The sequence below is a fragment of the Taeniopygia guttata genome, chromosome 5 (genome assembly GCF_048771995.1).
Source record: "Taeniopygia guttata chromosome 5, bTaeGut7.mat, whole genome shotgun sequence".
Taxonomy (NCBI): Eukaryota; Metazoa; Chordata; class Aves; order Passeriformes; family Estrildidae; genus Taeniopygia; species Taeniopygia guttata.
The window spans coordinates 21,789,245-21,816,588 of record NC_133030.1 but is presented as its reverse complement, the minus strand read 5'-3'; the positions used below and the strand labels follow the sequence as shown (position 1 = coordinate 21,816,588).

Here is a 27,344-nt window from a genome sequence, read left to right as displayed (position 1 = left end):
GTTATCAGTCACTTATGGTTCACAACTGAGAGAGCCTGTGAGGTACACAGAAGGAAAATGGAGCCAAATGAAAAGGAGATAGGGCTCTGCTTTTCCCTCTTGTGGAGAGAAGTTCAGAAATCCTTGTTTACTGAATATAGCTTGTGGAAAAATATTTAAGTACATATATAGTCTTAAGTATATGCTAAAATCCAATGCTTGTAAAGAAAACACTGAAATATAGACTTGGTTGGAATGCTATACTCACTGTTAAAAGCACGTGCTCTTCATTGAAGTGGCATTGTTATGGCTGGCTGTGTGTTCAAACGCTTTGCTGAGCTGGGCTTTGTCTAGTGGCACAAGGTATGACTTTGTGACAGGACAGGGCCATACCTTTGCACTGTAACTGTGCTGATTTCACAGCAATATAAATAAATGTCTGAGTGCTTTGTTATATGTTGGTGCTTTTGTGAACAGAGGTTCAGCAGGCAGCCAAGTCTGAAGCACTGATAAGAAGAGGTAATTTTGGGTAAATTGATATGTCCCAGACCTCTGGGCCCTCTGAGAGCAGCACCAACACCAGCTGTCTGAACTAGATGTGCACTGGTTATCATGCACTGAGACACCAGGCATAGAAATTAAACGGAATTGCATGTTAGTGTTGTCCTGACAAGAAAACTGAGGTGAAATCCAAAGAGAAAAAACACACTACCTTGTCAGCTGCTAAATAGAAAGAGCAGAGAAGTTAAAAATAAATGAAAAAAACATCTTCTAGCATCACATAGTGAATACTTTCCTCTAGATTTAGGCCAAAAATCTAAGATTATTCAGAAAAAAAACCCAAAATAAACCCCAAAACAAAACAAGAATTAAAAGAAGTGGAAAATACTGGGAAGGAGGATCCAAAAGCAGTTTTATAGGCAGAATATAGCATGAGTAAGCTTTTAATATTAAATTTTTATTGTCAGTAAATACATACATATGTTCTCTTTCAATTCCTTTATTTCCCTGGATTATTGAGATATCTCTCTCAGTGCTAAGAAAAAATGCAACCAAACATAAAAGCAAAATTAAGTAGTCTAGTTTTATTATTCAAGTGCAGTGAAGTATTGAAAATACAGAAAAGGGAAAAGAATGACAAGGGCCTGTTTCCTGCAAATAGTTTAAGTGCAGACTTTCATGCTGTTGAAGAAGCCTTGTTAATATTAATGGCACATTAACATAACGGAAAGTCAAGGTTCTTTTTCAGGATTGTCAGCTGAGGTTTTAACAATTTGAGAATCTTATGCTTTCGGTGAGACTGAAGTGTGTATTATAAACAGACATCTCTATATTATAATTTCTTCTTTAATATTTGACATTTTCAAAGACAGGGATCCCAGATGGGTCTTGAAAAGGCATCTTTAATAAAGTGCAGATTGTTTAGTAACATCTGAATGAAATGCCAAGCAACTTGATGGGTGAAAATAATGTAGTGAACCTGATAAAATGGTTGCTATCTTTTTCCCCTATCATTAGTTCTAGAAGAAAAAAACTGCTCAGATCCTGGTGGCCCACTCAATGGCTACAGAAGAGTAGTAGAAGACACTGGGCTCTTGAATGGACGCTATGCAAAAATTGGCACAGTCATTGCTTTCTTTTGTAACAACTCGTATGTTCTTAGTGGCAATGAACAAAGGACCTGCCAAGACGATGGAGAATGGTCAGGGAAGCAACCAATCTGCATAAAAGGTAGTTTACAAACTTTTTTACCACAACTCACACAAGCTGCTATGGTTTTACTGGATTTTGTTTAATATCATTTGCACTTAACAAATGATCATATTTGCTAAGAGTAAGCTGTCTGGCTGATACCTGATACTGAGTTTTGTAGTTTGCCAGCTCTGCTGGCTGCTATACTCAGACAGATTCCAGAAGATTCCATCTTTAAGCAGGAAAAGGAATGTTCCCTAGAACCCTTATTATCCTTATTCTAGGACTAAGCCTGTGTAAAATCAAAATCAAAGAAGATTAAGAGGGAATTGAAATAGAATGAAATAATTGTCTCATGAGACAGCTAACAATCTGTTGCTGTCAGAGGGAATAACTGTCCTTTCACAATCATTTTAAAACAATGGGACCAGTCATGAATGCAAAAGGCAGAGCCTGTACATAGCAGCCTTGAAGATATTATTAAATTATATGCATTCATCCAACACTGAATCACACCTTTAAATCCTATGCTCTTGACCTCAAGCTATTCTACTGTGTGTATAAAACCCTGAGTGAATGAATGAATGAATGAACGAATGAATGAATGAATGAATGAATGAATTTGGGCTGGGGAACTGCTAAATTCATTTTATGAATACAATTTCTTGACATATGGATTTTTTAAAAACTGAAATGATGATAATATAAGAAAATATGTCTGTCCCCTGGGCAAATTGTTTTATTCTGTTGTTTTAGATGAAAATAATCTCTCCCTGAAGCATCTAGTTATCTGTGGAAAGCATCTTTATGGATGCTTACTGTGATACTGACATAATGGTTAACATATATATCAACCACAAAGAACTAGATATTCTTAAATTACACAGGGAACAAGTGCTCAGGCATATAGATAAAATCCATCCCGCAAGATTCCTTTTCTGCCACTCAGGGCAGCAGGAAGGAGACCCTGGCAGAGTTATTTGAACTTGAATATTTTATCCTAATCTTAAAGTAAGTAAACTGAATAGGCAAAACTAGAAATCTTAGATCTCTTTTCTGTTATTTTACACATATTCAGGTAACTCTGAAGTCTTCCTTTGAATCAGAGCCTCCAATTCCTTCCATAAGTGCACAAACAGACTCTGAGAAGTCCACAATATCCTGCAGCCTTTCTCTGTGTGCCGAGTCACTGGGATTAGCTGTGTGGGCTACACAGATGGAAATGAAATATTTTTACATATAATTCTATTACTGGAAAAGTTCGCTCTGATACAAAACCATCATCCGTAGTGGTGCAAGTGAGGCATTCAGACACACTGAATGATGGAAAAATCTTCCTCCATGCCTGAAAGTGCCAGTGCAGAGCAGTTCAGTAGCTTCCACTGTTGTAAATGGGATAGATCTTGTGAACTGTGAAGAAGTATTTTTCCAAGGCTATAGGTTTTAGGGTCGATCTTTATTTAATGCAAATAACTGCCTCTTTTCTTAATCCAGTCCACTACAGTTAGTGAGAGGAAAGGTTGGAAATGTGTATGAACCATACCACTTGAGCTCTGAATGTGAAAAAGTACTGTGCAACATTATATTTTTTCTAGCCTGCAGAGAGCCAAAGATCTCTGACCTGGTGAGACAGAAAGTGCTTCCAATGCAGGTTCAGTCAAGGTGAGAATGCAATATCTCAACTATAGTTTAAAGAAAAAAATGTGATTGCTTTTCCCCTCCTCTCCTTTTCACTCCATGTGTTTAGCCTGCCTGAGCAGTGATTCTTACAAATCCACTGATAATTGAGCAATGAGAGCTGCTGGGAGGGGTGGTCTGATTAAGCACAGGTTGCCAGTTGCTGGAGGCAGCCAGGAAGAAATGCACAGATAGAGACAGACAAACTACAGGATGATGCTGGAATTCTGCTTGCAAGCTTGTGCCAGACTATGAGAACAGTCTGAGAAGAGTTCCTTGGGGCTAATGATGTGTGTTAAAATATGAATATGTGCCATCTTAGTGCACAGGGAGACCACAAGGAGAGAGGAGTGTATGGCAATGCAACCTGTTTCCAGTAAGTTTCAGCATCCAAAGCAATATAGCACAATTTATATAGGCTGGACATGAGGGAGAGGAGGAAGTATAGTAGGAGGGGAGGAAGGAATGAAAGATTAGACCCTTCCTGATTTTACCCTTCTGATGATTTCTTGAAATAAACTCCATCAGAATTAGATATGTTGCAATGTTCCGGTTCATTTAGTCCAAGTAGTAATTTCTCATTTCAGGGTTATTTCTGAAGTACATGACTAATTTAATTTTCAATTCAGTGCAAGAACTGTCCTCATCTTTGGTCTTAAGAACAGTCATATTAGGTCAGAATAAAGGTCCAGCTCAAGCCATATCCTATCTCTGGCAACAGTCAGTAGCAGATGCCTACAGAAGATTTGAGGAACAAGGCAAGCATATACTTCCCAGTCACTGCCACTCTCCAGGTCTGTGATGTGTGATTGTACAGATGGCCCTGAGAAGCTGACATGAGGCTTTAGTAACCATTAGGGGACTTTTCTTGCTTAAATTTTTCTATTAACTTTTGAATACAGGTCTTTTATGTTTCAGATATGAAGACCAGTTGTATTGAGAGAACATACATGCCCTCCCATCCATAAGATGCCATGAGATGATGGCATCTCATGTTTGTAGACTGCTTTTAATCCCTTTAAGTAGAATATCCATTTAATAGGTCAATAGTGAGGTAAAGTCTAGATTATGCAATATGGCAAGTCACCTGTGAGTATGGAATGGTACCCTGGCAGACTAAGCATGACCGCAGCAGCTCTCATCCTTCTTCCAAAATACAAGAGACTTGCCATTGCTCTTGTTCTTTGTAACTTTACTTTCCTGTTATATATTGCCTCACAGATTGGATATGATAGAGGTGTCTGTGTCTCACTGTGATAAAAAATGAAATCATCATGAGGAAAAAAAAAGCCTTTTCTAGATGCAGGCAGTACCAAACATCTCATGGGAAACTGATTTCCTGCTGAATTTTTCAGGCATAAGAAAGGGGTTTTTTTTAGATATGAGCTTTTAAGCATTAAAGCAAGGGATACATTTTAAATTATAAAAATTTAGTATAACTGTAGTCAAGCTTATGGTCCATATCTATGCTGGTGCATATATTTATTTCTTAATTATGTGCCCTGTTTCAGCTAATCAGTACAATTTCTAAGTAGAAGCTTGGCAGTTATGTAATTATGAAATCTCTGTGGTAAGGCAATTATCTTTGTTAATTGCTAAATCAAGCAATTTTAGCAACATCATTTAATCTGAATCAATTTCTAATATTGTCTATTAAAATATCCACTAGAGAAAAGACATGCCTATCTCCCCTCTACTGAGAATTAATGATGACAATGCCAAATTCAGGTATAATTTCTTTATTTAAAAAATGGTATCTCAGTCCTTTTGTGAATAGAAAAAACTTCCACATTCAGAGGCAATTGATTTAAATTCAGAAACTGTGAAATGAAAAAAGAGACTCAAATAGGATATGTATAAACATATGCGTAATTATATATGTGTGGATATATGTAAATAAAATAGCAAGGATGTAAATGGATGGGAAGTATTCCTAAATTAAATTGATGGGATGTGTTGTAGCTGTGATGTATTGCTAAACTATACTGGAATTATGTTTTTTCTTTATTCTTTCAAGAGCAAACTTCATGTGATTTTAAATGATACTTAACACAACTGGTGATAAAGTTACGGTAATGATTACTTTTATAATATTGTAATTATTGTATTCTTTGTGCCTTGAAACAGAGAAACACCTTTGCATCAACTTTACTCTTCTGCGTTCAGCAAGCAAAAGCTTCAAATCTATCCAACCAAGAAGCCAGCACTGCCATTTGGAGAACTGCCCCCAGGGTACCAGCACTTGCACACTCAGCTCCAGTACGAGTGCGTTTCTCCCTTCTACCGCCGCCTGGGCAGCAGCAGGAGGACTTGCCTGAAGACAGGAAAATGGAGTGGGAGAGCCCCTGTGTGTATTCCAAGTGAGTCTCCAAGGGGAAAAAAATGTACATATCTCTTGGGTGAATGAGGAAACAGGATGTGTATTCATGTTAGATATTTAGGGAGTCACAGCAGTGTAGGCTGTCTATACTTCCAGCTGGGAGAAAGAAGCAATAAAGCTTGAAGGATATATGTGTCTTTTTATCCACCACTAGAACTTGATGATAAAGTGATCAGGCTTTCAGCACTGTAATTTGCCGTTAATTTTTCTACTCTTTTATTGAACAAGATGTATAGTGAGTCTTTCTCCTGATTTGAAATAGCTTTCTACTACCACTTCACGTTTTTCTAGATTCTTTACTACAAATGAGATTTTTCTTTCATTTGTATACTTTGGCACACAGCTGACAAAACATCAAAGTTTAAGCAATAAAAGGGAGAGTCTGCAATTTTAAAGAGGCTCTTCCTTTAATAAACCCTGCTAAGGAAGGGTTCATATTGCAAACTCTAAGTCTATATAAAATCTAATCTGAAGGTAGTGTACAAAGTAAGTTAGGGTAAGAACGTAACAATATTTGGTAAACTCCACTACTGACATCAAGCAAACTGTGAAAAGTAGAGTTTAACAACAAACAAATTTTTATTGTTCTTGTTTGTGGTTTTACTTTGAGATCATATAATGTATTTTGAAAAGTATTGCATTCAGTATGGACATGCACACACTACCAGGAAGAAAAAGGGAGACTAAAAAATGCAATCATGCAATGTAACTCTTTCAACAGAAGTTAAACCTTTCATGATATAGGAGATTTTACCCGAGGTCCAAGCATAGATAGCATATTCCTAGAACAAGGCAGAGCTTTTTCTTTTCCCCAGGATGACTGTTGATTTAGATGCATTTGCTTTAACATTCTTATCACAAGGCAAGTCTGTTTTTATAGGAATGAACTGACCTGTGCAAAGATTTGTGCCAAGAGAGGCCTCAAAAATACATTGTGACTGCCTAGGGTGAATTCTAGTGCACTGATGACTTTATAGCATTTTATGATAAACAAGAATCAGGGGTGTTCTTTCCATTTCTTTCTGCAATCATCTCATAATAGTGCAACTCAATAAGGTTTTTGTGAAAATTCACTGCTCAAGTGCTAAATCCACATTCCTACTTTACCCAGGAATTCAGATAACAATGGAAAACTTGAATATTTTTTTTAAAGCTATATCAAATACCCCTATAATTTTGCAGATTAGAGACAGAGGCTAATTAGACAACTGTACTTCATATTCATCACTGCAGTTTAGTTCCTTATGGCACATTCTAACAAGGAATTAAGAGTAATGCTCAGATTCTTTTGGGGAGAAAGGATTACCTACTTTTTTGCTACATGTTTCCTCAGTCTGTGGAAAAGCAGAAAACATCACCCTTACGAAGGCAATGAGCTCCATGAGGTGGCCATGGCAAGCAGCCATCTATCGCACAGCCAACGGGGTGAAGGAGAACAGCCTCCGGAAGGGGTCCTGGATCCTGATCTGCAGCGGGGCCCTGGTGAACGAGCGCACCGTGGTGGTGGCAGCCCACTGTGTCACTGACCTGGGCAAGACCATCGTGCTCAAGACAGCAGAGCTCAAGGTAGTTCTGGGCAAATTCTACAGAGATGATGACAGGGATGAAAAGACCATCCAGAACCTGAGGGTGAGTAAGCCTGACAGGAGTGAAAAATTATGAGCACAGGTAGATGCTGATCACATCTGTCTTGTATGGGGATAAAAAGGTGACCCTTTGGGCAATGCACTCTCTTATATGTTGTTCTTTGAAATGCATGTGTAGAGACTCAAGTGCTGTGGCATAAGAGGGGCATACACTGTAGTTTATTGAATTCCTCGAAGCCATCCAACTCATACATTCACCCCTAATTAAGAAAATAGCCCAGGTTCTGTGGGCCATAATGTCTTGAGTGATATTGCCAGTAAGAAAGTAGAAGAGATGCCAGCTACTGTCAAAATTGATTAGCATAATTTATGAGGGAAACACTTGTGCTCTAAATCCTGGTTTGATGCCATGAGCACATTTCACTTCTCAGCCCCAAGGCCATAGAGCTCTAACTGAAAAGAAGTTTATATCTGACTCCAGCTCCAAAAATAGCACCTTGGGCTCACCAGAGTGATTTGCTTTTTTCAAGCAGAACTAGAAAAGCTGAAGTCAAAATGAGAAATACAGCAATTTTGGGTATATGTATCTCTTTTTTGGGGGAAGTGTGGCATGTGTGTCTGAGCTAATTAATGAAATTTATCCAAAATATCATAATTAACTTGATTCTTTCCCTCGTGACCCCTTTTTAGTTTCTTTTTCTAATTGCATATTTTTCATTCTTTTCCTGTAAGAAAATATATTACTTTTTTAAAAAGAGTATTTCCTTATAGGAATCCTATCTGTTCTTATAGCATTTCATTAAGGAAATGAGCAGTAAAGGTTTGGCCCCAATATTATGTAATGTACTGCATATTTCTCATTTGAGTGAAAGAACACCATACGTGGGGGTAGAGGAGAAGTAAGCAAGATAAAATAAAATGTATTTTAGTAGTTGGAAAGCATGCTGCTGACCTGCCATAGCTGTTAACCCTGCAATTCTTCCTACTCTGTTTCCTCTCCAGATTTCTGCCATCATAGTGCACCCCAATTATGATCCTATATTACTTGATTCTGATATAGCTGTCATAAAACTCTTGGACAAAGCCAGGATCAGCAGTCGTGTTCAACCCATTTGCTTGTCATCTTCTCATGACCTGACTTCATCCACAGAGGATTTAAAGATAATGGTTACTGGCTGGAAGGTATTGGCTGACATTAAAGATCTCGGATACAAGAATGACACAATCCGCATGGGAGTTGTTCAGATGGTGGATTCACTGTTGTGTGAACAACAGTATGAGGATAATGGGATACAAGTCAGCATCACTGACAACATGTTCTGTGCCAAACAAGACCACACAGCCTTTTCTAATATTTGCCCTGCTGAGACTGGTGGGATTGCTGCCATAACTTTGCCAGGAAAAGCATCTCCTGAGCTAAGATGGCACCTGATGGGATTAGTGAGCTGGGGTTACGATAAAACTTGCAGCCTAGAACTCTACAGTGGCTACACCAAAGCTCTTCCCTTCAAAGACTGGATTGAGAAGAACATGAAATAAAAATCTGAGTCTGGAAATGGCATTTTATAATATAATATCTCTCTCAGTCTCTGCTACTTCAGGCTTCTCATCCCAGTGATGAGACACATCTGGGATAAGGTTAAGGCAGGCAGCCTGGTAATTTGTCCTAGGATCAGATATTTCATCAGGCTACTTTTACTTAACCCATGACAGAGGGTCTTAGTGCATGAGAAGTTTTGTCATATTTTTCTGTCTCCCCTGGTGGGAGGATGATGCTCTGCTCCTGAGTCTGACATGCAGAAACAGGACAGTAAATTCTGTCTGAAATTAATCTGTAGTGTGGAGCTCCCTGGAGAAATTAATGGTGAGCCTTTCCCAAAGATCTGTGTGACTGAGTGGATTAGGACTCTGGAAAGAGTAGCCTGAATTCACTACAATGGATGAGCTTGTTGTGGTATGTGCTGTCTGTATTGCCATAGTACAATGTAATCTTCTTCCCTCCCAAGTACTTTACACATTTAAATAAACCATGGTTTGTTTTTTTAACCTACATACTCATGTCTGACATTATTTAGATCCATTTTTGCTTTATCTGTGTCACACTCTCAGAACTCTCTACTGCCGTTGTCTCTTTGCATGTCACTCTCACTTCAGGAGAGGACTCTTCAAGAACACTAAAAAGTAGAATCAGCACAAAATTCAAGGAGTATGTATATATATAAATAACAAGAGTTTTTCTTCTTAATACACCCAGTCCTGCTATTGTACATGAACCACTACAATGAAATGTACAGAGGAGTTCTCTTTCACCTTGTATTCTAAACAAATGAAAACATGAAAAATATTTTAAATACCTTTTTTCTAAGTGGGTTGTTTCATAGAATTTTGAAAACCTTAGGAAAACTTTTGGTTCCCATTAGTTCCCATACATTTGTGGTAAAACTACTCCTCTGTAGCTCTTCAGGGTGAAGAATAATGTCTAAGTCTCACACTTAGCAGCCACTTTTCTTGAGCTGAGGCTGAACTGTTTGACATCAGAGGGTAAGATTCTCCCACTGGACATGTTGTCCAGGGAGACACTCGGGTGTCCTCGTGGTCCTTAGTCACTGCTCTTTCACTAAATCATCCTCTATTCTCTATTTGGTCATGGCTAAAGACTAGGGATTAACCCTATAAAAGCTGGGGAGAAGAGACAGTAATGACTGTCTTCCATCACTAATGCTTTCTTGGTAAGTCATATATGACACCCTGGAGTTTTTAGGACCTTCAAATTATTACAGTGCCCAAAACAGTTTACAGCAGTAGTTGGATGTGAAGGCTGGGAACATGATGAAAAGATTTAGTGCTCTTATCAAGAAGGATTCAGATCCTGAAGTTGTGTTCTGCCTATTGCATGGCTATGGCAACTTGAAGTTAGCAAATCTGATTTCAGTTCTGATTCTCTGCTGCTGTAAAACTTCATTACAAGTTTCTTAACATTCGGTAGTTTCTACCCACTTTTGAATCTGAAAACTGCTGCTAAAAGGACAATTAGTATTGAATATCATTCCATGTAATTTATTTTTTTATTTTCTTGGCAGAAATACTTGTTGTGTATGCTTTTGCACTTTCTTTGTTTTCACTGGCAATAGGACCACATCATGTTGCTTAAATCAAAAAGTTTAAGGGCTACAATCAAAGTATATTGCTTCTCTATCTTGTTTGTCTGTCTTCTCCTGCCAGGAGATTATGCTTGGCTGACAAAGTGCATGGCAACAACAGCAACAAAAATCCTGAATTAAATGTGAAAAACATGATGTGTTTCATTCCTCTGCCGGGAGGAACACATGCCAATGAATGCGTGGTACTCCCCTGCTGACAGAATGGGTTAGAGTAAATTAGGTGTCAGTTTTGGAGAAGCACAAACTTGCAGAAAGTCAACATGTGTTTCTTCCTAACACCAATGACAAAGAATGAAATTAGAAAGTTCTTTCATGATTACATTAAATGAGTGTTTCTACACTCCAAATAATTATTGTATTATTTAATGGTAAATAGAAATTATAAAGACCTACAAACTGGTTGTCTTCTAAGTTAGGACACCATGACGGCACTGCTTTCCATAGCATTATTGCTCTCCACTGCTACAACTGATAGAGACAAGGTTCTAAATGCCTTTTTCTCCCTTTAGGTTCTGTCCAGTCCCAACAGATCTGCAAAATTCTGGTTTAATTCCAGCCTTAGACCTCACTCTTCTCCTTTTACTAAAGATCAACCATATTTTAGTATTTACTGATCCTTTAACTGCTCCTCAGTGTTGAATCCCATCCCCATTTGGCTTCAAATCGGTTGAAAGTTTCTGGGCTTGGACAGCAACAATATAGCTGTTCACTAGCTGTATCTCACACAAAAATACATTCTTGAAAATAAACTTGTAGGAATTCATGGAATTAAAATCTCAGGAGGTTGCTATAGCTGTGCATGCAGAACACTATTCAAACTCTTCACAGCCATGATGCTCTTCAAAGGAAGCAGAAGCAAGAAAATAGCCAGACACCTCTCAACCCCAGGATTCAGATTTTAGCACAGCCCTTTACCGGAGGAGGATGAGGTTGCAGCATTTGTTTCTATTTCTGGACCTCAGTCATGTTTGAATCCTAGATTCAAATTTGGCTATCTCTAAATGCCCACATAATGTTTTATTTCTCTGCTTGTATGACACAGGTATTCACATGTACGAGTGAGCAGTCATATCAACATACCCAAGCACCTGCACAACGTCGAGTATTCCCAGGAATTACAAACCAGCTTGTCCATCCTTTCTGTCAGGCTTATCCACACTAGTTTCTTGTTTAAAGACGGAAGAGAACTATGCATGAATTAGCATCTAATGCCAATAATGAGGAAAAATAGGGATAAATGTTTGAAAAAAAGCAATGTGTGACCTGGAATTGCTAGTATCTTTGATAGCTTGACTCTATTTTTAAGGTACAGAACTATTTCAAACAGCTCTTTCTAAACAGGTGAGGATCTGTGCCATCTGTTGGAGAAAGGGTGTGAAATAGCACAACATGGATAGCAGCTCATTTTCCCTCCAAGGAAAAAGAGCTGTGCATTCTGGAAAGGCCATAAGGATATTGCTATGGAAAGAGTAGAGCAAAACACTCTCTGCATTCTTATTCCCTCCAACGAGTGTATGTTTTCCCATTGTATGTCTCAGGGCTGCATTAAATTACTTCCAAAAGCCAGGGTGCTTAGCTGCAAAATAGCACTGAAAGGAAATGGACATACTGAAATACAAGTTCATTTCAGGCACCCTCAGTTACTCTCATAGAATTGCCCTTGTAAAATATTTCTGTTGAAAGCCTACGTCCATGGTAAGATTACAAGAAAAAAAATGTGTATTTGATTAGGACTGGGGATTGCGTGATAGGCTGCATCCTGCCATTTTTTAAGGGCAAGTAACTGGAATTGGCTCGGTGCAGGAAAGGCATCCTGGGGGAGTGGGAGTGGTGCGGAGGGTCAGGCAGGCTTTGCTCAGCTGTGCAATCCCTGCAATCCTTATCGAGTCAGGGGTTTTCCTCATGGCTGCTGGCTTTCTGTGCCACCTCCTCGGTGCAGAGGGAACGAGCTGTGGCAGGAATGTTTGTTCCCTGTGAAACGGGATATCAGGTTGGTCAGACTTGGATGAAAAGACAGCACTGAGCTTGGCGGGCAGAGCCCCAGCTGGGAGGAACAGGAGCGAAGGTGTGTGGCAGTGTCTGGCCATGACACGAGCGTTCTGTGCCCCAGCACCTGAGTGCGGGTACAGAACAGGACAGGAATTTCCTGCCCTACGCTGCAAAAGTGCCCTGGGCGACCCTCGGGCCCGGGTCCGCCGGGCCGTGGTGCCCGGGCGGGGCGGGGCGGCGGCGGGCGGCGCAGGTAGGGGCGCGGGGCGGGCCCGGACGAGGCGTGGAAGGGGCTGCGGCCACAAGCGGGACTGCGGCCGCTCCCCGTGGCCGCGGCGGTGCGAGGCCGGGCCGGGCCGGGCCGGGCCTGAGGGGCCGCCGGCGGCAGGTGGGGCCCGGGCGCCGCGCCGCGCGCAGCTGCCGGCAGGGGGCAGCACCGCCCCGCGCCGCGCCCCGCGCGTCCCTGCGGGCCGGGCCCCGCTCCCGCGGCCCCTCGGTCCCGCCGGCCAGCCCCGGCCGTCCCGGGGCGACAGCGCGGCGGGGCAGGGCCGGGCGGCCCGGGCCTCCCGGGAGGCGGCTGCCGCCTCGGTGCGGCGGGGCAGGTGCCGCGGCTGCGGGGCGCAGCCCCTCGGCCGAGCTGTCGGACCCGCTCGCCGGGACACGTGCGGTGTGCGGCGGCAGCCGGACACCCCGAGCGGGGCCGTGTGTGAGTGTCTGTCTGCGTGTGTGTGTGTGTGTGTGTGTGTGTGTGTGTGTGTGGGATCGCGCCTTCCTTCCCGCGGCTCCCGGCCGGCTCCCCGCAGTCCCGAGCCTGCCCCGGGAGGCGGTGGCGGCCGCTGCGAACGGGGCAGGTCGCGGTCGGCGGCGCCCGGCCCTCCCCCTGCGAGGGGCTCGCCGCCCCCCCCGCTGCTGCCAAGGAGCTGTTGGGGGGGATTTATAGGAGTAACAACGGCTCGTGATGTCAGCCCGTGCCTAAAATAGAGAGGGATTGACTGCAAATCCACGGCTCGAGGGCTAAACCTCCCAATCCAGCCTCAGCCAGCGCCGCGCCGATGTGAAGTCGCCCCCCAGCTCTCGCACACAGCCGCGCAGACACGCACACGCTCCCCGCGGCGAGGGGAGGGCGCGGGGATCGCACCCAGGTGCCAGCGCCTCCTCGCCCCGCCGGCCACTGCTGGGCGGCAGCAGCGCCGGTCCCCGGGCACCGAGAGCCGGCTCTGGGACGGCGGGGTGGGGGAGAGCCGAGGAGCGGAGCTGCCGGATCCTCGCCCTGCCGAGCCCCCAGGATTACAAGGAATTGCGTGCTCCTTCCCAGACGTGAACGAGGGTTATACCAAAGAACCAACCTCCTTCGCGCCCTGCTGTCCAAATTAATCCCTTGGACCCTTGAGAAGACAGGGTTTTTTTCGGAACCATGGCATCGACAGAAGGGTGAGGGGGACCATCTCTTGGGTGGGAGGAACGGGAGGATGGGGGAGATGCCCGGCATTGTTCTTTTGGTAACAGTTTCCTGTCATCTGCCTCATTGTTAATCCTTGCCCCTCGCCATTCCCTAACAGAATAATTAGGGAGCGAGAGGAAACGAGAAGCAGACGATCCACATATAGAAGAGATCGAGGGAAAAAATTTCAAATATGAGCCACTGAAAAGGTCTTGGGTTTCCTTTCCATCACTTCTTTATTTAACCCCTGGAGGGCAGATCAAGCTTAAACCACCTGCCTAAAAGAAGAGTACAAGTGAATGATTCACTTGAAGGAGGAAGCTTTTTCCTAAATATAATGGTAGTGTTAATAATAATAATAATAATAGTTATTACTATTCTAATTTCAAAAATAATCGAAAACCTGTCCCCCCAGCCATTCCTTCAACAGGCAACAAACAAATCCAACTTCTTGAGGAGTTGTGCAATTTTGCAGTTCTGTGCCAAATGCGTTAAAGTTCTAGCAAGAAAAATGCTGGGAAGGGCAAAGGGTTCTACAAGAGGCTTTAGAGAAAAGCAAACACAGTTCAGCTCTGCTAGTGTCCCCTGGAAGGAAACTGTTGTCTTTACCCATGCCAGGATTGCAGGAGTCGCTCATTTCATTGCTCTCTGATGAGGCAGAGAGCTTGTTCAGTTTACAGACTTGCTGGTTGTAGGAAAGAAAAGATTTCATTGATCTCTGCTTGCCCTCTTATAACACTATTAGACTGTGTTTAGTGTGAGCCTCCCCTTTATCCCTGGATGTTGTCATGTTGTATCAGCATGATCTGCTCAAGGTAGGACTCTCTAAGGACAGAGTGCAAAAGGAAGCTCTGTTTATATTGCCTTTGTGTCTCTCAGGCTAAAAGACTTGCTGAGCTGATTTAAATAACCCAACACATGTCTGGGAGGGTGTGCACACAAGTGTCCTATCACCTGGTCAGAAGAAGAAACTGGCTGTCTGTGCAGCGGCCTCCAAGCACTTGGCTTGAGGGGAATGGGAGGTTAGAAAGTATTGGTTTGCGTTGCTTTGAAAAAAAGGACAATCCCCCAGTCTAAAAGAGGGCAAATATATGACTCTCTTTGGCTTCTCACAGGACTGTGAGAGAAGTCATTAATTTATCATTTGTTATTGCCTTACCTTTGCAGGGAATTTCTGCACTGAATTTGTACATTTTTGTTTTGGTGGCAGTGCAGCACTTTAATCTGCCCTATGTAGCATTTTCTCTATTTAACTAGATATTGTCAACAAATGATCAGAGCCATGAGGAAGAAGCTCAGAGACAGAAGGACCAGCCTAGGGTTGCAGCTCTTTCCCTTTTGTATCCTTGGACTACCCCCACTATCACACTCCTCTGGGTGTTCCAGTCATCTGCTATTTGTATTCCCACATGAGGCGGCTGTAGAGGTCTGTGCTTGGTTTGGGCCAGCGGTGGAAGGTGGGATCAATTGTACAGGAGTTTAATAAGAGGTGGCTGTGTTAGAGAGATCTGTCAACTTTGGATGAAAGGAGATTTTAAATGTGTGTAGAAAGAGAGGTGCTTTTAAAAGAATTAGACTGAATAGGCAGGCTACAAAAGATCAGAGTGCTGAAACCAAAAAGGCTTCAGTAGATGCATGCTTTTGTCTTTCTTATGGAAAAGAGCTAAATTGTCAGGGTGAGAAAAGAAACAAAAAGTTTAGGTCTTGTTTTCAAACCTTGTAGGAAATTTACCTAGACTAAGGCAAACTGAAATTGTTGTTTGGTATGATTCAGTTAGCGGTCTGTGACAGCTGAAGGAGGTGCGGAAAATGAAGTTGAGTGGGAAGCATTTCAATTGTCAATCCATGTTTACCAGTAAGAACCTCTTCCAGAACTGAATTCTCATCTTTCTTTTCCCTCAAGTGAAAAGCTGAGGGTAGAGATTAGCTTTCACTCTGGCGTAAAGGTCAGCAAACTGAGGCACCAAAAGGATCATCAGGGAAAGTGAATATTGACTGGACCTTGTTCAAGAAATGCTTTCCACCAGCACTGGCACAATGTGAGAATGGTGGCAGAAACACTGCTCTGCTTGCAGCAATGGGCACCATCGCAGGCGCACACAGGTACATGGAAAAGGACCTGCTGGAGGTGGGAACCAAGGGATACCCTCCGTATTTGCATCTAGTCACTCTTGGGATGTTCAGCTAGATATGTTAGTTGAGATCAGAAGTATATAAAGGTTTTATTTTGTGGTGTTAAAACTGCTCCAACTACCGTAATTTTTGTAGTGACCTATTACTCTTCTAATAGGGAAGCTTATGTAAAAGCTTCAAAGTGAGGATGTCAGGTGTGTGACAGGATGTTTAATGAACAACAAAAGGCCCTGATATATATAGAGGAAGGTGAATCTGTGCTCCATTGTTAAGAGTTAGTTATCACTTGCAAACAGGATTTGGTAGGAAAGATTTCCCTGTCTGTGTCTTTTCAGTCATTCCTTCCTTTTTTTTTTTCCAATATCTTATTTGGTTAAGGTTATCCATGTATGGAAATTTGCTGCGCAAATCTTTGTGTTCCAAGAGGATGGTCAGCAATGGGAAACTTCAATTGGAAGAAAATTAGAAAGGAAATGTTCAAAAACATGGCAAAAACCAGACCCATGTGCCCTCTGGGTCTACCTTATTAGTTCCAGCTAGTGGGGTTTTGGTTTACACTGTCTGTATATTGAAGGTTTAGTCTTTCTTTCACAAAATCTCCTGGTCAGATCTCATTACTAAGATGGATTTTTGGTATTTAGCTGGTGCTGAAAATGGAAAATATCCTGTTCAAGGAGGAAGGGTTAGCACCAAGTATGGACACAGTTCAAGATTTCTTGTTTTTATGTTCTGTTTAAATGTCCTTTGCTGGCCATGTCTGCAGGCAGGATTCTACTGGGAGACCTGGCCTCCTGATCTGTGCTGGCATCGCCTTTCATGAGTGCTTAACATGCTTCAAAGATCATGAGTCCATACCCACAGACTATGGTGTGTGGTATAGGGCTCAGTAGGTGGTTGGTTGATCTGTGGAGATTTACCAAAGCAGAGCATTTCAACATTTCCTTTGCTTTTACAGGGTCTTGATAGGACCTAAAGGTTACATGAGATTGACTCGGATTGGTTGATGTCCATGCTTGCCTTCAGACCTCTGAGCAAAGTCCGTGCTTCACATGGTTTTATTATGGCTCTTATCTCTCTCTAGTCTTATTGGAGGGAAAGAATAAAGTACCTTGCTATTGTTTTGCTGGTTTTTTATTTGTCAAAAACAAACCTTTCAGAGTGCTAATTTAGATACTCTAAAAATCTAGAGATGTGTTTGTATTTTGTATGCCTCTAAAGAGTGGGAGTTGCTTGGATTAGGGTCTGCTCCTTCAGGAATATAGCCACTAGGAGACACTATCACTGCATCTATAGAAGCAGCTTAAACAGAGGCAGAGCAGGTGTGTGAGCCCAGAGCTCAGCCCTCTGTGCAGGTCAGACTCGGGGCAGCCCCGTGCCTTTGGCTGGGCAGCCTTTTCCCAGTCCATGGGCATGGTTAGGGAGTCAGTGCGGGCCAGTGGTCATTCCTAGTGGGCACTTTGAGTGTGAGCACTGTATTTTGCAGAGGTTGATAAGACTGTTGTGGGCTCTTCCACTTCCATTGGTCTCAGTTCTGGAGAGTGGTCCCAGGCAAGGTTTATGAGAAGCACAGAGATGTTACTTGTTCAGATTTGTGGTGCAGAGTTAACAGGCATGTCTGTGTGTGTGTGTGTATGCGCCCTGCTAACAAAATCAATCAGTGAAGTGGAAGAGTATGAAATGTTACTATGTTTGAATAGACAGAAGTCTGGGTAATTGCTTAGTGTTGTGGTTTGATTAGTGAAATAGTGCTTCTCAGTTCTATGTACACAATATAAATGGTGTTTCTGTGATAAATGGCACAAATGCAGTGCTCCCATTCTGTTCACACTAGCAGATAAACTGCATGGCAGGTGCAGAGATCCCCACCTTGGTATTTGACTCTATCAGTATCTTACTTAGAAGGAAACAAACAAACAAAAAAATCGCATCTGAGCTCCATTCCTCCTCTCCAAACTTGGTTGTTTCTACATTAGTCTATAGCTATTCCTATCTTCATTGCAAGTTGCACTGTCTATGAAACTGCAGTTTCACTGTCAGGAGTACTGTTTGTCTGTGCTACCAGATCACCAAACAATAAAAGTTTGGTGCAGACCAGAGAGCATGTGATTTGATTTCTCCAAAATTAGCCACAGCTGTGGAACCCACATAGGTTTTTTACTAGCTGTAGACATATGGTTATTAGTCAACATAAGTTAACACAGGAGGCACAAATAATAAGTACCTTACTGGCATAAAGCTCTGTGAATACAAGTTAACCTGCCAAAATTTTTTTAACACATTTGAACATGAAGAATTCATTTACTACACAGGATTATTTTTTTAGTCATGCAGCTGTGATGGTTTTGGATCTTGGAGCAGGAGTCATAAGCATTTTGCTGCATTGTCAAGACAAAGCCTGAAAGGAAGATTGCCAGCTTGTATTATGCACCTAGCCTGGAGACAACATGACACACCTAGGTGAGTCAGGAAAACTAACTTGGCATTTCATGTAGGGTTCAGACACCTGCATAGGAGAGTGATTTTTCAGGATCTGCCACAACATATACAAGCACACCCACACATTTCTTGTCATCTGAGCTCTTATTCTGTAATTTGCCCACAAAATCCCTCTACACGGAAACTTGAGGAATTTTTCTGGCACAAATGTTTAGATAGTTCAGAGGATGAAATCTTCCAAATACTCTCACTGTTATTTTTACGCAGGATTTGAGGAGCACCAGCATAGGACGGAGGTGTTTTACCCTATGCTCTTTCTTAGACATTTTGTGGGACAGATGGAGTGAATGTAGCTTGGTAATTAGTCATATCAGCTGTGGGTCTGACCTTGACATTTCACTGTTGTCAATTGCAAATCTCTCATCAATTTCAGTAAAAGACATGCTTTGCAGAAGATAACTGGTGATTCTTAAACGACACAATAGTTCTCATCCACCAACCTTCAGTCTGGCCTTGAGATAACTTTTCAAAAAGAAGTTGTCACGTAGACAACACCTCAATTTTTATATATATCCAGATCATTTTATAGACACACGGGTCTATAAAATCTACAGGTGCTTATTTATTTTGAACTTTTCGGAAATAGCAGCTTATGTTATTGGATTAGTATATAAAGCCTGAAGAGAGATTGTGGTTCCTTAACAAATGACTGAAGTTTTCAAAAGCCTTATCTTACCAAAGGTTTCTGTGAGATAAATGTATATGTACAGCCTTCTCCATGGACATATGTGTAGATGTTTGTCTACAATGCACTAAGAAGTCAGCATACAAAGCAGTACTGTATTGCTATACTGGCAAATCATTGCATTTAATTTTCTCTTCTTCATTTTTCTATTTCCCCTTGATCTACATGCTGCCCCAATGAAGACTGCTAAAAACTGTAAATTTGTGAGCAGTGTTTAAAAGGTCACAGTTTTTCAGTTTAAAAAGAGTAACATTAAAACTCTGTCCTATTTTAGAGGCAGTGTGGTTGGCACATGAGTTCCTTCATGGTGTAGGTGACACTGGAAATGCTGGGACTCTGTGTGCACGTGGATCCCACACTAACAGGAGCCTGCAGTGTTGGGCTGTCTCTGTAAAGGGTTGTCTCCATACCAAAGCAGTCTGTGTGTGTAGGGATGTGCGGTGAAGGTGCAGTGCTAACAAGTGGCCCTACATATTCAGTACCTTCTTGTGTAATACCTGTCCATTTTCTGTGGGATATAGTTCCCTTCTCCAGCAGAATGTGTTACAATTTATTGCTATGTGGAACAATTAATTGTATGATTTCTTGAAAACTTTGGCTGGATCTGTCAAATCCATCATCTCTGTAATCGTCCATCCACTAATGAAACTGCTCTTTTGCCAATTCAGTACAATGTTTCACATAGTTCTAGCCTCCAGCTCATTACTTTAAAATGTTATTACCAGAGGCATACAAGCAATAAAGTGTGCTTTTATATACTTAATCCTACTTCTGTATTAATTTTAAGGGGCTCAGTGTGCTTGAAGTTTTAAGACAATTAACTACAATACATTTCAGTCCTCAGGAAAGAAAACAGACTAAGTTCAAAGCTCATTGTATTTTCTAACTTTTATCTTCAACATCTTTGATTGTACATAAGCAATTCCAGATTTGGGATCCTTACAAGGAAGAACTAAAAAAGGACCAAGGCATAAAAGAATTAAGGAATACACCTGCTAATTACAGGCATCTTTAGGAGAGCAGTGTGGAATTCAAGAAAATGCAGTATTTCAGGTTCACTGCTATGTCTGAGAAATCAAATTCATTGAAACATTTTAAAGAAAAGAAGATAGAATGAGATTTTAAAAACTAAAATAACTTAGTTTTTACTTTTTGAAAATAAATTATTAGTTTCACCGACATTTAAGAACACTAAAATGGTGGGGCCTCCAATATAAAGGAAAAGATTTCAATGTGTATTAAGGAAATGTTTTGAGTAGACTAAGACAACATTTGTCTTTTTTGTTTTTCATGGTGACAACAATCTCCTCTTAGACAGTTGTAAAGAGCGATAAAGATCCCCCTCAGCCTCCTTTTCTGCAGGCTGCATGAAAAGGCATATCTGATTCTGTCTTCAGCTGGTTCAGTGGTGTTGCTTCCAAAATTTCCAGGAAGTTTTGAGCCTTTTTTTTTCCTGTCAATCTCACACCCTACAAGTATATTTTGCAGTGCTGATTTTCACAACTGCAATTTTGCAGTGTTGGTTTTTAGTACTGGGAACCATATTGAGGCATAGAGGCTGCCTGCCTGAATGTTCAGTGAGCAGGATGGTACTGCCACTCCCAAAGTCAAGGTCCTTGAGCACCATCCATTGAGCTTTTTCTTATTCTCTGATAGCTCACTATCAACTGCATCCCTAATAAAAGGACAGCACTTCTGAAGTAGGTATTTTGGGGTAAACTTAAATTTAGTTCATCATGGCTTTGGTGTATTGAGAGTAATCACAGATGGATCCAAGTGTAAAATCTGTGTGAGTGAGAAAATGGTCAGTTTGGTACTAGAACACTTACAAAGTTTAAAAGTAAAATCTGCATTCAAACTGATACTTGTCAAAAGTGCAAAAGCATTAATTTATCCCAAGGAAAACAGGTAAATGGGTCTAAGGTTACATCACCTGCTAGTTCACATCTCTGTGTGATTCAAGTCAGTCTCACTTAGCCCTACTACCCAATTTGTGCTTCACATCTGGGAATGACTGCACTTCTGATTGACAGGTGGTCTCCTCAAGCCATACCATGTGGTTTCCAGATGGTGGACTTCATCTCCCTTGAGGGAGGAACCCCTGATGTTTGCCTTTCCAACTGTTCCTTGTACTCTCTGTACTGTCATTTTCCCAGCAGCCGAATGACGTTTGGATCTTGGGGATTTGCTCTCTCACAGGGACAATGACAGAGATCCCTGCTAAACAAGTCACATGCACTGCTAAGCTTCTGACACTGCACATCATTCACAAAGGCTGTCTGGAAGGTGCAGGGAGCAAACCTGCTTGTTCTTTCTCCTTTGGACAAGTGTGTGTGATGCAGCACCCTCTTACAGGGGTTGACAAACACTTCTGCTACATGCTTCTGATCTGGGGGAGCAACGTGACCAGGGACCAGTTTAGATCCTGAAGGTGGTGTAACTGTATTAGTCTGGTATTGTATCCAAGCTAATGACAGCCTCTTAGTCCAGCTAATTATCTTGAGTGCAGGAGAGCGCTAGTATGGATCTGCCAGGCTAGCACACAGGCAGACACAGGTACCCTTTGTATCCCAGGTTCAGCCCATATGGGGTCTCAAAGCCTGTTTCTCAAGGCAAGGAAAAAAAAGATCAGCATTATTTATGAGTACAAAAATTAGGGCCAGCATTTGTGGGTTTTACAAACCACCAACTGCCTGGGACCATGGCTTCCTTAATTGAAAAACATACATAATGTGTAGCTGGGGATATAAGAGTGGACTAGAGGCTCTTCAGAGGTCCCTGCCAACTTTTTTCTGAGATTCGGTGCATGACAAATACACAGTATACAGCCATCTCCTAGTTGTATCTTCATATCCTAATTCTTGGCTATGGCTGTGATGCCATGTACTGCTGGCACACTGTCCTGCAATATACACATCCATGTACTGATTGCTCATGAGATTGGATTCAGGCTATCTATACATGAATAATAATCCAACCCAAAAGAGACAGCCAGACCTGCTAAGTCCACACTGTGCTGGTTACTATGTGAAGAGCCTTAGATGTGCTTCTAGAGTACATTCCTGGTGTAGCTAAATCCAAACATAATTTAGCTCCTTAACATGAACCAGAGCACAGCAGGTGGGCATCTTCGGGAAGTTCACTTCAGAAGCTCACTTTGGACTAAATTGCTAATATAAGTTTACCCTCAGTTGGTCACTGATACACCTCAGGTAAGTGTTCCCTGGTGGGCAAGTGCTCCTGGCAGGCTCTCATAATCTTCTGGGTGCTGATGTGCACGCTGGCATCATGGCTCCTTCTGCAGCCACAAGCCGAGGTGCTGCCATGCCCTTTGAGTCTGTGTAGACTTGCCTGTGTAAGTTACTAATGACCAGCACTTGGCCTGCTTGCCATGAGCAGCACAGACTGCTGAAGGACAAGGCATGGCTGGAGGTAAACCATGGTCTCCAGTCACACGGAATGTGGAGGCTTCTGTTGCGAATTCCTGCCAAGCATGCAGAGCGTTCTGGGCTGCTTACAATGGCAGGGGCAGCATCTCAAGTATATATGGTTTAGTACACTTCCTTTGAGGCAGAAAGCTCTCTCATTAATTAAGCATCTGGTCCTGATCTGTGTAAGACCTACTTTTGCTGTGGTAACTGAGAAAATATTTGCCCTGAAAAGAGCACGTGTATATAAACACATGTCATCCACATACATGCATGCATTTGGGAATTAATTAACACCTGGTTGTTATTTATATCACAGAATTTAGGTCACGTAGTGGAAAACAGATCATAATTGCTCACCCAACATTTTAGGAGGACTTAGACTAGGCAGTGTCCCATGTGGAAACTGTTAGGAAATACTATTTCTATTGACATAAAAAGTGCCAGAGGAGCCTTCACAACTATGTAGGGAAAAAACGTACTAAACCTGTCTCACTGTAATATCAAAGCACTTTAGTAGAAAGCCTTCTGCTGCTTCCAGGATTAGCTGTTTCTTTTCTTCTTGCTTCTGTTCCTGTCCCGCTTGCAGGCATCTGTTCCCTGGTAGTCTGCTGAAGGGGGTTCCCAGTAACCCTTTCCAAGGGGAGCCTGGGGAGGATCTTCTGAAATATACAGTAATGGGCTCAACACTTAGGGCAGAAGGGCCTCACAGCAGTCACTGTTTCTTCAAGTGGGTTGCTGGAGTGCCTTGAGGAGGACATTCCTGTCACCTTTTCTGGTAACGGGTTTGTGTCACACGGTGGCACCCTTGCAAACCAAATAAAGCTTGAACTCCTACTGCAGCCTCTCTCAGAGAGGTCTAGGGGGTCTTCATTCTTGCTCAATAACTGAGACTTCAGTGTCTTTTGAATGTTGATCCCCTAATTGTGTCTGGCTTGAAATCAGTGAATAGGTGGAAAGACTTACTGGGCAGCAGGAAATGATAAAACCCACAGGGACAGTGTAATTGTGTAAGCCTCATTTTTTTTTTGACAGCCTGGCAGTAGACACAAGATCATGGTGCAAAGGGGAAAATCCCAATACGTTGGTTGGTATTTATGGTGATTATTTTTGCCAGGACACTTCTTTTTTTCCTTAATATTTAATAATGATGGTGTTACTATCAGTTGCAGTTAAGGATTTAGTGAAACATAAACCAAGAATGTATGCAGCTAAATTCACACTGAAGGAATCCCTTTCTGGCCACCTGGATTCTGAGCAGCTTCCTGATTTAGATGGAGGTATTGTGTTACCAAGTGCTCTTAAATACTTACATCATTTTGCCTTTCCACAGAGGAGGTACATTGTTGAGTTTAGGTGTTTCAGTTTTGCAGTTGTGTATGTTTTGGAATCCTCTGCATCTTAGGAGATCAATCCACTTGAGCCTTTTGTCATTGTGCTGACAATGTCCAAAAGCCTGGGCAGGGTCAGAGCCCAGCTGTGAGGTAAATGTTATGTACATTTACAGTGGAAAGACAGGTACTTGTCTGCTCTGGACAATTACACTGTCTTACAGAGCTCCAGCAAGCTGCTGCAGCAAAGGTGTGGCAGTGTGTATCGCCAGACCCTCTTTGTGTGATGCATTTTTGTAGCTAGAAAAAGACAGCCTTGGTTGTTATGGCCCTTTGATGTAGCAGCCGTGGTAATGGAAAGGAGTAAGGGGGAGTCCAAACCAACTCAATTTGTAGGCATTATTTATTCACTAACCTACAGATAATTTTTTCTAATTCAAAATATCAGTGGTTAGTTAATCTTTGTATGTATTATTATGTATTGCCCAGGTCAGGAGAAGAGAATGCATTTTTATGTCTTGAGGGAGTAGTAAAGATGTAGTCTTAGAAAAGCTCAAATGTCTGTCTTTATTTCTGTCAAATTTAAACTTGCTCCCAAAATACCCTGTGAAGCCAGCTTATATATCCCCTAACAATAAAACCACAAAAATCAATAATACTTAATTTGTGAAGTTCTCCCATGTGTCTGGATCCCTCAGTCTGGGTTTGCCCTTTGTTTTGATAAGTACAAATGATTTTCTGCTGTATGTCATGCTATTCGACCTGCATATAAAACTTGTTCATTGCTTAGACTTCCTTGACAAATTGATGGAACGACAGTGTAGGATTGATACATGAACTTGAAAAAGTGTTAAGTGATAGTTTAATTTCACTGTGTGGTAAGAGTTCATAATATTTATATTCAGGCTCTGCATTGAAGGTAAAAAATCACTGGGATGCCTGAATAAGTGTAAGAGTTGCCATATCTCTCCTCCTGGTGCACATACAGGAGGATTTAAGCAGTCAGCACATGTCTTAGATTGCTAGGCTGCTCCTGACAGCCACAGCCTGCTGAGTGCTGGAGATGATGAGAAGAAAAAGCTAGAGCTCTTGCATCAAAGCCACTGGCTTTACTTCTGCAAGGGAGCACTAAACACCATCACTTGGAAGCTGGTCAGTGCTGATGAAAGGACCCTGGCAGAATGGGGCATGGGTTGGATGGGCACATCAAACATCAAACTGGAGCTGCAGAAACAGCACTTGATGCCTGGAGGTCAGACATGGCTGCAAGGCTGAGAACTGAAAAAGTGGCACAAATTAATTTACCATCTTTTACCTGTGTGTTAATGCCTCATAATTGCCCTGGGTTACTCACTGACCATACACTGTTCTGTAAGTGTTTTCATAATTTTGGACAACATGAGGATATCACAGTAACATATACTGTTTCTTCATTATTTCCAAGGAGGAGAAAAAGGAAAGAGGAGGATTTTAACTTCTAGCCAAGTTAAAATTACTTGTTACCCTCTACTTATACTCTGCCATCAAGAAAGATGATAGTTTGCTCAACCTCCCTTCTCATCCATGATATATCAAGAGTGGCTACATAGAGGTGTTATTTCTCCAGTCTGTTTATTATATTATGCTGTGATACTAGTGTGTCTAGGATGTGCCTCTTTGTGGCTAAAATGACATGTACAGGAAGAACAATATCTCCTAATTTAAATTCCTACGTTAACAAAGTAATCAGAGGTAGCTTAGGAGAAGTAATGTACTCTTGTCTTTATACATGGAGAGTTAAGGTGTAAAGTTGCTCCTTGTCACACCAGAATCTGCAGCTGTAGATAGGAAAATTGTTCTGTCACCATGGCCAGTCAGGCAAAGCAAAACTGTTTCCCATATTTTTCATCACAGGTGATGTAGGTTATGCCTTTGCTCTGCTTGACTAGAGCAGATTGAGACCAGACGAGGGGCTAAACTTACTTCCTTGTGTGGACCTGCAGTGGTTCCCTTCCTTTTATGAAAATACCATGTTGTCTTCACATTGTTGAATTGTTTGGGAAAGCTTAGATTCTCCTTTTGCTTTCTCTCAGTTTGGGGCTTTTTTTTTTCCCAAGGTGAAGCTGAAATTATCTGTAAACCTGACAATCATGATTCACTTTTAGAGGCAGATTGCCTTTCTCAGAACTGCTGTTTATAAGCACTGTTGCGAACTGGTGGGTTAATTAACAGTGGCTGATTTGTAAATCTAGGCTTTTAGACATCAAGAGCACATACTTGAAAGATAGACAGGACATTTACCAGTGATGGGAAATAAACTAGTGCCAAATGTAGATCAAAAGCTGGAATGGAAAGATATCTATTGACAGGTGATCAGGTTATTGCATTTTGCTAATCTTCTATCACTGTTTTGTGGACTATTACAAAAGAGTGCTCAGGAAGAGGAAAGAAACCTATCTGAAGCTGGTTGTTTGTTTAACAGTTTCCTGGAATAAGGTGTCATGTTTCAACATATAGTTTCTTCCTAATAACTTACACTTGTGACATAGCTTTAGATTCTGTCTAGCAGGACAGAGTAGCAGGAAACAGAAAAGTTATTATATCAGTTGACTAAGAAAGATCACACCCTAGAAATTTTTTTTTTGCATGACAAAGAGTAAAAGAACAGAATAATGCATTTTCTGGAAATCTGCCATAAACAATTATTGTGAATGGTCTTTCTTGATAAAAGAAGATGCATACTAGTCACATACTAAAAGAAACACATTCAAGCATGCAGTCACTGTTACATCCCAAGTGGCAATTTGCCACTAAATTGTCAGGTGTCTCTAGGACATAACTGACAGACATGGCATAGTTGTAAATTGTCCCATTTGATGTGCTGCAAAATTTGCATTGAAGTGAAGAGGGCCTAGCTGTCATTTGGTTTGTGTGTCTGGATATTACTGACCTCAAAACACCTTTCTTAGGGTTTTATTGTCAAATTCTGTTCATCATGGTCCAAGTTCAGTGTAAAAGAAGTATTTGGGCACTGCGGAAGCGATCTTCACAGTCCCATCCCAGTAAAAATTAGAATAGTCTAGCAGGTGTTTTAATTTTCAAAACTTCGAGATTGTTTATAATGGCTAATGAGTGTACTAGACATCCTTATCTTGTATTTCCTCCTCAGCATTTCCTTTGTTCAGAGTTTGGAGAAGGTGGTAGAGCTGTATCTTTATCTTTCTCTCTTCTCAAATGAGTATCCTTCTGTTCAATAATTACACTTGTAATTCCTCTTGAAATACTCAGATCGTGTATGTGGAACAGAAAAGACTCCAGATTTTAGCCTTAAATCCAGTACTCTCATAAAATCACTCATTCACATACAAAGTGGAAGTTTTGTACACT

The 27,344-nt window shown here is 41.6% G+C and overlaps 2 protein-coding genes across 6 annotated transcripts in view; both read left to right on the top strand.

The window, feature by feature from the left end:
- The window catches only part of PAMR1 (peptidase domain containing associated with muscle regeneration 1), a 54,765-nt gene extending 45,401 nt beyond the window's left edge, over positions 1-9,364 (top strand). For both annotated transcript variants that reach the window (XM_002199633.7, XM_030274101.4), the window contains 5 exons: positions 1,498-1,710; positions 3,267-3,333; positions 5,476-5,708; positions 7,062-7,357; positions 8,317-9,364. In XM_002199633.7, coding sequence (XP_002199669.5) covers positions 1,498-1,710; positions 3,267-3,333; positions 5,476-5,708; positions 7,062-7,357; positions 8,317-8,853 — 1,346 coding nt within the window. In that variant the 3' untranslated portion in view covers positions 8,854-9,364. The remainder of the gene's footprint in view (positions 1-1,497; positions 1,711-3,266; positions 3,334-5,475; positions 5,709-7,061; positions 7,358-8,316) is intronic.
- A 3,078-nt stretch (positions 9,365-12,442) lies between these two features.
- SLC1A2 (solute carrier family 1 member 2) overlaps positions 12,443-27,344 on the top strand; it is an 86,211-nt gene continuing 71,309 nt past the window's right edge. The window contains exons 1-2 of one of the 4 annotated variants that reach the window (XM_072929863.1): positions 13,269-13,895; positions 18,362-18,495. In XM_072929863.1, the coding sequence (XP_072785964.1) occupies positions 18,461-18,495 (35 nt within the window). In that variant the 5' untranslated portion in view covers positions 13,269-13,895; positions 18,362-18,460. Of the gene's footprint in view, positions 12,466-13,268; positions 13,896-15,808; positions 16,009-18,361; positions 18,496-27,344 lie in introns of those variants that run through there. The other 3 variants (XM_072929864.1, XM_072929865.1, XM_030274099.4) reach the window with 3 other exon arrangements.